This window comes from Lactuca saligna, chromosome 8, assembly GCF_052625555.1.
Source record: "Lactuca saligna cultivar CGN05327 chromosome 8, ASM5262555v1, whole genome shotgun sequence".
Lineage (NCBI taxonomy): Eukaryota > Viridiplantae > Streptophyta > Magnoliopsida > Asterales > Asteraceae > Lactuca > Lactuca saligna.
The window spans coordinates 252,693,558-252,705,104 of NC_136424.1; the positions used below are offsets into that span (position 1 = coordinate 252,693,558).

The window sequence follows — 11,547 nt, forward strand, 5'->3', positions numbered from 1 at the left end:
GGTTTAATGGAGGAAAGAGGCGGTGTGTGGAGAAGGAAATTGGCCTGAAAGAATGGGAAAGGAGGGTTGCAAATATTTGAAATTTGAATAGATAAGAATAAATGAACCGAACAATCCAACATATCTTGAATTCTTGATTTCCGGGAATGAATGAATTAAAGAACCAAAATGGTAATGAAGTAAATTAAACATTCATGGGAAAACAATTGTAGGAGTGACATTTATAAATAAAAATTAAAAAAAAGTCTTTTATTAGATAAGAGGATATATAAACAAGTTAATATACGAATATGATAGTTGCATACTTCATCAAAATTCTTTACAACTTTTAGCTTCCTTGCAATCATCAAACCTTCATTTCGGGAGAGCATTGCAAAAGAATAAGTACAATGTTATTATTGGATCTAGTGTGTGCTAGAAACAAAGAGTTTTACTACATATACTAGTGATTATATATGAACATATGATAAGTTTATGAGAAATTAAATATCATCCTACCTTTTGTTCCTACAAATCCTCCTACTCATTTAAATAATGACATGTATCATATTAGTATCCTAAAATATCTTTAAATTTCATTAAATGAGCATTAAATGTTATACATGTCACCATTTAATTGGGTAGGATGATATGTAGGAATAAAAGGTAGGAGGATATTTAATTTCTCTAAATTTATTATTTACCCCTTAGACTAAATAGTTTCAAAATGGTTATTTATTATATTTAATAAAGAAAAATAAAAAAAAATGAGTTTTATTAAAGAAATAATCGGTTTATGTATTTAAGCATTTAATTAAGGAAACTAATTATTAGAGATTTTGACTTACTAAGCTAATGGCTTGAAAGAGAATTAAAAAGTTTCACCAATTAATGTTAGTATACAAGGAAAGTTTTAATAGGCTTTAAGAACAATGATAGAAATCCTAAACTATATCTCTTCTCCTTTTTTTTTTTTTTTTTGAAATGGCAAACGAATTAAGTGGAGTCTACTCGTAATATTTCAACGAGCACCCCGGGTTCGAGCTCCTTTACAGGGCAAACTCAGCCCTCATAGGGATTTCCAGGGAAAAATTCCCCACATGTGGCACCACAAGAGGTAGTTTAATGGAATAGAACTCCCGACCTCACGCCCCACATGAGTATCTCTCTTCTCTCCCTACCTAAAAACGGTCCCCGTTTACTTCTACAGGTGATCTTCGAACATCACAAGCAAAGGAAGATGGTGGCTTGCATTTCTTTTTTTGGTAGGAATGTAGCAGTTATTCACGTTTGTCTATGTAGATGTTGATATAGAAGATATATTTTGATCTTGTTTCTATACCAAAGGATCTCCACTCTTCATTAAAAACCTCAGCTAAGTTTAGAAACTTCAAATGATTGTGATTGATTAATCAAATTTTCAATCAATAAAAGAGACTAAATAATAGTTACAAAGTCTAAATTCTTTCCAACTTGAAAATCTTGTTGAATTCCTCATCAACTTCATATCTCCAAAAGCACTATTAAAACTATTATTAATTTATTAAAACTATTATTAATTTGGACATATATCAAAATAGCATACTAGGCGTGAAAAGCCTAATGAATCATATGATAGTTAAAAATTATTTTAAAAAAATAGATATAAATGAACATACATCATATACAAATACAATAACAATGATATCAAAGCCATTTGTAAATTATTCGAAACCCATATAGTTGCGGATTATAGTGAATTATTACAAATTGTATTTTATATTGCATTTTGGTTCATAAATCGTTTCAGTAACATATAATTTCTAATAGTGGTATCATAGCCGTTTCCAATCTCTTGCTTATCATGTATTTTTTGTTGTTTTATTATGCCCATCCATTTTCATAGACTAGATGAAAGAAACAATATTTTTTTAAATTTTAAATCTATTGCGTACTTAACTTTTCATGGTTTGATTTTACTTGTGGAGTATTATTATTTTACAAAATCAGCTTTCATTTGCAACATTTTCAGATTTTGGTCAAGATGATAACATCTATAACGAAAGATCATCTCTCGACTAAATCTTGACCAAATACAAAGATTTTCTATGAAAGTAGTGAGATTAGTTTTAAAGTTGAAAGAATAGATCCTATTAGTGTAACTTCAATATGATTATACATATACTTGAGAAGTTAAATAACCTTTGTTCATATTATTAAATATTAATACAACATTTTGATGTTATAACTGATTTATTCTTATATTTCTAGGGAGTTTTTGTATGAAGTAATTATGATCACATTTGAGGTCGAGTTTGAACAACATAAATTTTCCCATCACGTACGACACCTTCAATATCTTGTGGGGATCCATATAACTTCTCTATGGCATCACCCGCATGAGCAATGCTCGAGAGGATTGATTTCTGGAAGTTTCCATCAACCATTAATGGATCAGATGAGTAATCAAGTACAACTTTTTCTTCTTCATCCATAGGCACACTGTAGTAACATAGAATTTTCAAAATATTAAAATTAGTTTTCATGAGAGGAAGGAATATCAAATCAAGTGATGGTTTACCTATCGTAAAGTCCTGCACCAGCATAGCCTTCTAGATCTTCACCATTGGAATCAGATCGGAAGATGATGGATCTTTTTATGAAAAGCCCAATCGGTTTGCTTGGGTAACCCAAAACCTTTAAAAAAATATATATATATAATCACATGAAATGAAAATTTTAAACAGATTATAAAATAAATATACCTTAGGAGAATCAAGTTTATCTTTCTTGGAAATGAAACTCAATGCTCGACCTGGATAAGCTCCTACCAAAGTCTCCCCAAGACCTTTTACTACCTGTAGCATAACAACAGATAATAAAAATGAAATTTTATAGAAAATAATTGAGATTAAATAATAAAGGAAACCTCGGCATATATCTCAGATGGGTCTCCAGAAGATGGATTTGTGGTATGAATAACAAATGCGTAATCAGCATTTATTATTTCTTGAACCAATACAGCCATGCATAGGAGGTCATGATCTAGTTTCACTTTTCGTGTACTGAAGTAGGCTCTTTCGTTCCATTTTGAAGCCCAAACCTGGAAATTAAAAATCAAAAATGATTTTTTATTTTATTTTATAATAAGTTAGGAATTAATCGTGTTGTTCTAACCAACCTTCTTTATAGCAGTCCATGCTTGTTCCCATCTTTTCTCACCTTCATCCCCTGGCCATGGCATGCCAGAGCTTTTCATTTTGTTTTTCAGCTCTTCTACCTAAAATAATAATCTCCATTATCAATGAGACAAAAAAAAAAATGGAATCTTCTGACATGGGACATGTGGAAAAGACGGAAATACCCTCCTCGGACTTACCAGCTGGGGTGGTGGAACAAGGTCCAAAACTGTCTTGCGGATCTCCTCAAGGACTTCAAACTCTCCTGCTTCTAATTTTTTCTTCAAGATTTTCAGCTTTTCGGACACACCCTGCAAATTAATGTATTTTTTTATCAAACCTTTTGAAAAAAAAAAAAAAAAAAAAGAGTAAATTACATGAATGGTCCCTATGGTTTGGGGTAATTTGCACGTTTGGTCCCTAACTTATTTTTTTTAACTCGGAAGGTCCCTGCTGTTTGTTTTTGTTGCGCGCTTGGTCCCTGTCTTACCAAAAAAAGACTATTTTGCTCTTAATTTTTTAATTTATTTAAATAAACACAACCCCAACCCCACTTCCACCTCAGCTAACAGCTTACCTACCCCATTTTATTTATATAAATTACAAAAATCAAGGGCGAAATAGTCTTTTTAAGTAAGATGGGGACCAAGCGTGCAACAAAAACAAACTGTAGGGACCTTCCGAGTTAAAAGAATAAGTTAGGGACCAAACGTGCAAATTACCTCAAACCATAGGTACTAAAAAGTTAAAGTACCTTATTTTTTACATCAGAAAGAACTTTCTCAAAACTTCCAAAAGGTAAAGCCACGGAAGTAGGAATCCCAACCCATGATGGTACTTTTCCTTTTAGGTATGCAATGTTACGTGATTTAGCTCCAACCTTAAAAATTTCATTACAATTACAAAATAACATTAATTCAGAATATTATAATATAAACAAAGAATCACAATATAAAAAGGTAAAAACCCTCTCACCATTTCACTTGTGAACTCTTCAGCCGAAACAGCAAATTTACCACAAAACTCTTTTTTGACCAATTTTATATTTGATGGCAAACCAACTTCTTCCGAATTACCTGATTGCTTTAAATCTCCCTCTTTCACCTCACTAAGATCATCATCATCATCATCATCCAAACACAAAGTAAGATGATAATTCAAGATTTATTATAAAAGGAAATGATGTTTACCTATAAGTTATATCAGATGAAGTAGGTTTTAGTTTTAACAATTTCCCTTGTTTTGCACGAAGATCATCCAAAATATTTGGATCAAAACATGTTGCAAAGCAGACTTTGCTGTTTCTTGCACGAACAGAAACATGGGATAGAACATCTGGCATATCGGGTGTTATTACAGCAACTGTTCCATCAGGGATTTCTTCTTCTCCTCTTACAGATTTTGCTACTAAAATTGTTGGTGATTCATAGGATTTGTTTTGAACTGAAAGTAACTCATCAACCACCACAATGTATCCAACAGCTTCAATTGGGCTGATTACCTGCCAACTGTATACAACAAGGGAAGCTGCATTTATAAGTTGTTTATTTTTTTTTATGATTGGAGATTGATACTTTGGAACTATAAAAGATTGGAAATTTTGATTAAACCAACCTCCCCAAATTAGCCACATTGCGAAGAATGGGGTCAAGTCGATTAACCAATGATGATAAAGAAGCAGCTGATCCTGCACGAATCATTTCTTCAGTAAATATGCTTACCTGCATAAATTATAATACCAAATTAGATCAAGATAGTTAAACATAAAGGCTACATTTATTACAAGGGACAGGACAAGATGACAAGGGCATTTACGTCTTTTACACAGACAAGATACCGAGAGCGAGTCCCTATCCCATCTAGTTTCGTCTTTTTGGGTGGGACAAAAAATTGCAATTATTGCCACACGAGTAAATTACACAAATGGTCCCTATGGTTTGAGGTAATTTATACGTTTGGTCTCTTAACTTATTTTTTTAACTCGGAAGGTCCCTACAATTTGTTTTTGTTGCGCACTTGGTCCCTGGCTTACCTAAAAAGACCATTTTGCCCTTGATTTTTTTAATTTATTTAAATAACGCGGGGTAAGTAAGGTAAGGTGAGGTGGAAATGGGGTGGGGGTGTGTTTATTTAAATAAATTAAAAAATGAAGGGTAAAATAGTCTTTTTACGTAAGACAAGGACCAAACACACAACAAAAACAAACAGTAGGGACCTTCCGAGTTAAAAAAAATAAGTTAGGGACCAAACGTGAAAATTACCCCAAACCATAGGGACCATTGGTGTAATTTACTCTTGTCACACTGACATCTGTCACAGTCCCAGTCCAATGCATACCAAACACAGTACAATCTGTTATGTTATCGTACCGCCCATTGGTCTAATCCAAGGCGGGCCCCAAGGTACTCAGCTGAAGGTTGTAAAATTTGATGATACAACTCCCCTTTGGTGGCAAGTGCAAGTCGGGTTCTATCAAGGACTGATTTTGCAAATAATGCCCAACTACCATCTCCAGTCTCCAACATGCTTAGTGCTTGATTCCATCCCTTCATAGCAAAAAGATATAAGGGTAGTTTAGTCATTTAGTGTTTTTGAAGAAATAAATCAGTAGAAACGAGAGGTTACCTTTAAGCAATAGATCAGGTCCTCGTTGTTGTCTGATGAGAGTATGAGGTTCTCGAGAAGAAGAGTGATTAAATACATAACTTTCTGAAAAAGAACATTGTGGTCAAGGTTGAAGAGAACAGAAAGGGTAAAACTGGAAATAAGACGTGCTAAAATAGGATTTACCTCTGGCTTAGCGTTGCTCAGCTCTTCATAGCTCCTTTCAATGGCTGTCCTTACAGTAGAATCGAGGGCAATGTCCAAAAAGAGAAGATCCTTGAGACGATCATTTGGTTTAGATAGTAATGGCCGAAGTTCCTCACGTGCTTCCAGCAGTCCCTGGATATATATAAAGATAATGAGGGTATTTTTGTCTTTTACACATATTAAAGCCTGAAGAGAGACTTTGGAATACCTCAAGAAGGGTTTCCACGTTCCTATCTTCCACATGATTCAAAACAAATTGAAGCAGTTCCTGTTTGAAACATTTTAAGTTATACAGAAATCATGGAGCTCAAAAAATTGTTCCTCAAAATAAATGAAAATTACCGGAAATCCAGATGGCAGACCTGAAACAGGGTTGATATTCACCCCTACCATAAAACCTTGTCCCTGAATTTTTAAAAAAATTAACAAAAATTTAAGGCTCGATATTTTAATAACTGATTTAAAGCAGAATGCTGGACTTACCTCAGATTTATAACCCATGCAGTTTGATATCGCAGACTCAAGATCTGCACCTGAATGAACTGCCTGTGAACAAAAAAAAAACTTGAAGGTTTGCAGAATATTGGGAAAATAAAAAAGAAAAATAAAAAGAAAAAAAAAAACCTTTAATGTTCTCAAGTAGCTTCCCAAATCACGCAAGAGGCTTTCCTTTTGGTCTCTCCTGAAGCTTGGCTCATGGTGGATGGCTCGATCGTAGCTTAAAAGTCTTTCTTTTGTTATTCCATTTGTATTCAGTGTGTTCCAATAAACACTCATGTCAAAGTCATTTTTAATATAATCAATTAACGCCTGAAAAAAAAAATGAGTAATTAATTATTTATGGTTTCAAAAAAGATGAGTAGACTGGTTATCATTCAATATACCTGACAAATCACAACATCATCAGGGCTTGTGTTGTTGTGAAGTTTCTGATGCCATTCTTCCATCATTCCACCTGCACAATCATTTTTTCTCTACACTTGACAAATAGATGAATATTAGTGAATTTAATGATTAAAACGAATGTAATAAAGATTTTTTTTTTTTTAAATGCCACCTGGATCACAAGGATTTCATCTCGGATACGTTGACCTACATCTCCTTCACCTCCACGTCCAACAGTTGACATGATCATTCTTAAAAGCTCACTGTATTGTGGATAATTCACATAAACATTTTGAAGCAAATCTGTAAGCCTATCCTGAGCTCTGCTTATCTCACTGCACAAAACATAGGCAAAGTGACCAAAATACCCTTGTCATTATGAATAAGATACTTGAGATATTACTTTAAATAAACTTACCGAGGCTTTACATTGTAGTTTTTATTCCAGATTAGTTGTCTTGTAGCCATAAAACGCATCCAAACTAAAATTCCTGAAAGACCCAACTCACCAGTGTCTGTGGCTTCTTCCATCAAATCAGCTGCAATATTAAATCTAAAGAGGAAAAGAAAGAATTCATGATTAATCATGTTTTGATATAATTAATCTTGTCGTGAAATTAAAGAAATGAAAACCTATGCATGAAAGACTTTTGTGCTTCACTTTCCAGCCCTGATATTTTGTCTAACAAGGCCTTAGCAGTACCCTTCCCATCACCTGCATCCTTCATACAGAAAAAAATAATAATAATAATAATAAATACAGCTATGAAAAATGAAAGAATCAAATAACTAAAACTATAGAAATTCATTGATTGAAGATTAGATGGAGAAGAACCTTTATTGCCTTCTTGGGTCCAACAAATTCAATGTAGAAGTCTGAACCATTATTCTTAATCCAGTTATTTCCAGAAAAAGTAACAAAAGGCATCCCCACATAATCACCCTCTTCAATTTCTATTTCTAATGATTGTATCTGTTATACACAAGAATTTATCCACAGTTTAATAATTAATAATAATAATAATAATAATAATAATAATAAGAGTAAACTGCAGAAATGGTCCACAAAGGAATCTTTTTTTAATTTGGTCCCTCGTTTTGACACTGTTAGGTTTAGCCCATTAAACTTTTTATAAATGACCATTTTACCCTCCATTTTATAACATACTCTTCTTTTCATCTGATAATCATCTAAAAGAAATTTTAAAAAAAAATAATAAATACTTCTCTTTGCAGACCTTGTTAGTTGAACCATCAATAGAGATAGTAGAAAATGGTGAGTCAGCACATGTAGCTAAAGAAGAAGACCCTTGTGGTAACAAATTTTCAGGTGGTGCCTGAAATAAGTAAAATTATTAATGTTATTCACTTTAGGAAGTTGTAGATATGCTTGAATAAAGATTTTTTATCATAAAAAGTGGGCAAATTATATATATATATATATATATATATATATATATATATATATATATATATATTTTTTCTTTTTGTAAATTGTTCTAAAAAACAGCTAGAAATATAGAAACTTGCCAGCCACTCCCCAGGTTTTTTTGACAATGCCCAGTGAAGGGTGAGTGGCTCCTTGAATCCTGTAGCCAAATGAACTCTTATCTTACTAGAAGCCTTTGTCACAAGTACCTAAATAAAACATACAAATTTTTTTTAGACATAATGCAATTAATTTAACACCCAAAAAGGTATTTTGTTACTAGAACCTACCAGAAGCTCATCATCAGCAACTCTGTATGTCTTTTTGTTCAATATATTTATGTCACTTTGTTCCTCTATGAGCTTAGAGTAAAGTTCCAATGCAGACAAAGATTTTGGTGTCATGGAGGATTTTTCCTCTACAGACTTTACAGAAACTGGAATATGTTTGTTGAGAAGTTGCATGAGGTCCCTCTTCTTTCTTTGAATGCTTTGAGTTGAGTAGCTTCTAGCTTCCTGATGCTTTTGAACCTTAGTTTTTATCTCTCCTTTGGTAATTTTCTTCTGTGTGTCATCATTAGAGGTTCCAATATCTTTTTTGGAATTTTTATCATCTTTTTTAGTAAGCCTTGCTCTTATTTCCTCTATGGAACTCCCCCTAGAAATGTCTTCATATAGTTCTGCACGAGCTGCTTCATATTCCATCTGTAAGTTGTTAAATTACTTCAGTAAAAATTGCATTTTGTAATGTGGGCATTGATTGAAAGAAAAGATACAAGAAATGTGAAATTTTACTTGCCTTTTCTTGTTCTGGTGAATACATTTGTTTCCCCTTCTTTTCCCATCTCAAAAATGCTTGAATTTGTACAAGGTCTTCGGGAATTACAACATTTGAAACTGGAGTTTCCCTTGAAGGCAGCTTAACATGGAAGTTTTGACCATTATTTTTGTACCTAAATGGGAATGAGTGAAGAGATTGACTAATTGACTAAAAAGTTGAATATGCACAACAAGTGTCAAAAAGATTGGCTTACCATTTATTCTTTGCTTCATCGACTATTAGGAACTCTAGAGCTTGAATTGAAGGATCATCAATCTCAACTTTCAGGGATGAATTGGAACCAGACTATGAAAAAGGACATGAAGGCATAAATTAGTTGGTTTTATACCCAAAAAAAAAAAAAAAAAGATTTGTTCCTCATGTAGTATCTTGTATAATATTTTTTAACATAACTTACTTTTATAAAGGGGGTTCTAAGAGCCCTTTCCTTGTATACTTTAGTACCTTCAGGACGACGATTGGGGAGTACCCATTTTCTGTAGAAGTAGAAATGAAAGAAGAATGTGAAAATCATGAAAGGGTGAAAACAAATTTTAAACCTAGAAGAATCACAGATATTTTCACAAGTGAAAGCTTACTCCTTTACATTCCGTAGACCTCCCCAATGTAGATATAAATGGTCCCTACTATTAGTGAGCTGAATCTCTACCATTGGAATAGAGGAGATCTTAACATCAACCTGTATGCAAAAATATGGTACTGATTTTAGTAGACAAAGTGTATGAAAGTTTTATAATTGAATTCCCAAGAATTTAATGTACATCTCATGTCTTAATCCACATATACCTGCATCTCAATATCTTCTTCCAAGATGAACTTTAGTCTCAGTTGCTACAATGAAAGAAAAAAGAGTATTAAACCATGTAATTATGTCACCAAAAAAAGAGAACCGAGTTCAAACGATTGTTTAACAAGAAGCAGTGAATGACACACTTATAGCAAATCATTCAAAGATCTTTACTTGATACATGTGTCCATTCTATGCCCTTTAATGATTATAAAATATATAAATCTAAAGCAGAATGTTAAAAAGAGCTGGGTAACAAAAGCACATATCATAATAGTTTTAGAGCCTTTCCATGTAGGCATGTAGAGCAGCATATTTATTGTGTAAGATGCATGCAACGTATATAATTATATTAGGAATGGTGTTTGGCACTCGTGTGATGCTGCTGGGATACATGTATGTTCTTTGTTTAGCTTTACAGATAAACGCACATAATCAAAAGATTTAGCATTAAAGTATCATCTTAAGTACAGTTTCACAAAAAGGAGATAACAGCGCGCTTTAAAAAGATACGATTGCCATAATTTACAGCTATAATCCACTGGAGAAGATGAAAAATGTCAATACGAATAATGAAGTGTCTAAAAAGTACCTCGGATGCCGGATCGGTAGCTAAAACAGCTTGAACAACGTCAGAAAGCACTGGATTTTTCCGCAATCCTGATCTTCGCAAAGTCAGTCTATGACCACGGAAATCGCTGGATAATATAGACGACAAAGCCGACGACGATGACTTCCGTATCAGAGAAGTAGCTTGAGCTTGAAACAAAGTATTTCCGCCAATGCAACTACAAGAATTTTTTTGACTTTGATGCTGTAAAACTGGCCCTCGAAGCAAACTATGCCCTACTGAATTGCTCATATTCCTCTCTTCCTTTAATCGATTCAATGTCACTATCCAACAAAAACTCGTGACAGAGCAAGAATCAGTACCATGAGTATACATACTTTCACAATCTTAACAAACAAAAAGTTCACCCATAAACAAACACAAACTGCATCAATTCAACCCATATATACATTGATTAATCGATAAGAACAAAAAATTAACGTAAAATCGTGAAATTAACTATAAGAACAGGGAAATTCAGTTAAATGGCTGTGAGGTTGTCGAATGAAGAAACGATAATGTCTGAATTTCGGTGAAATCTTACCTCCGATCAGACTTATTGGGATATGCACGGTGTATATCTCGAAAAGAGAGATGAGTGATGGAGGTTGAAGAGAGTGGAGGGAGTATTATTTTAGTAAAGAGTGCGGTTGAGAGAAGCTTCAAAAATTGGGGGAAAAAAAGACGTCGGAAGTCGTATACTAAATTTAAAGGCGATGGAAGTCCTTGTGTTTATGCTAATCGACATAGAACGCCTTTAAGTTTTAGATTGTTCTACAATGATCACTAATGTTGTGTGGCTTATTCTTTGATGGGTTTGGGCAAATGATATGGGCGAAATATAAAATACAGTTAGTTACAATATTATATTTTACGAGAGATAGTGGTATATGTGATATGGATTTTGATTATGTTTGTGCTTTGACATGTATTCTTGATATGATTTTGAGATTTAACTTCAGTGGTTTCAGTAATAAGCGTATCGTCGCTCTTAAAGCCCATCATGCATTGTTTAGTGCCTTTTTTAGTAAATTATCCATGACATAGA

The 11,547-nt window shown here is 33.3% G+C and overlaps 1 protein-coding gene across 1 annotated transcript; it reads right to left on the minus strand.

The window, feature by feature from the left end:
- Positions 1-2,143: 2,143 nt before the first annotated feature.
- LOC145011351 (alpha-glucan water dikinase, chloroplastic-like) lies at positions 2,144-11,194 on the minus strand. The gene is made up of 32 exons (XM_078970056.1): positions 11,044-11,194; positions 10,482-10,783; positions 9,889-9,933; positions 9,681-9,781; positions 9,500-9,578; positions 9,296-9,387; positions 9,061-9,214; positions 8,553-8,966; positions 8,364-8,471; positions 8,072-8,170; positions 7,669-7,806; positions 7,467-7,555; positions 7,252-7,386; positions 7,006-7,168; positions 6,833-6,922; positions 6,573-6,758; positions 6,432-6,494; positions 6,291-6,353; positions 6,157-6,216; positions 5,928-6,080; positions 5,763-5,846; positions 5,507-5,683; positions 4,752-4,858; positions 4,328-4,645; positions 4,113-4,245; positions 3,892-4,017; positions 3,338-3,448; positions 3,140-3,238; positions 2,888-3,061; positions 2,724-2,816; positions 2,540-2,655; positions 2,144-2,460 (listed from the first exon to the last, which is right to left on the minus strand). Exons 2-32 carry the CDS (start codon positions 10,749-10,751, stop codon positions 2,256-2,258), a joined length of 4,245 nt encoding a protein of 1,414 aa, XP_078826182.1. The 5' UTR covers positions 10,752-10,783; positions 11,044-11,194; the 3' UTR covers positions 2,144-2,255.
- Between the last annotated feature and the right edge of the window lie 353 nt (positions 11,195-11,547).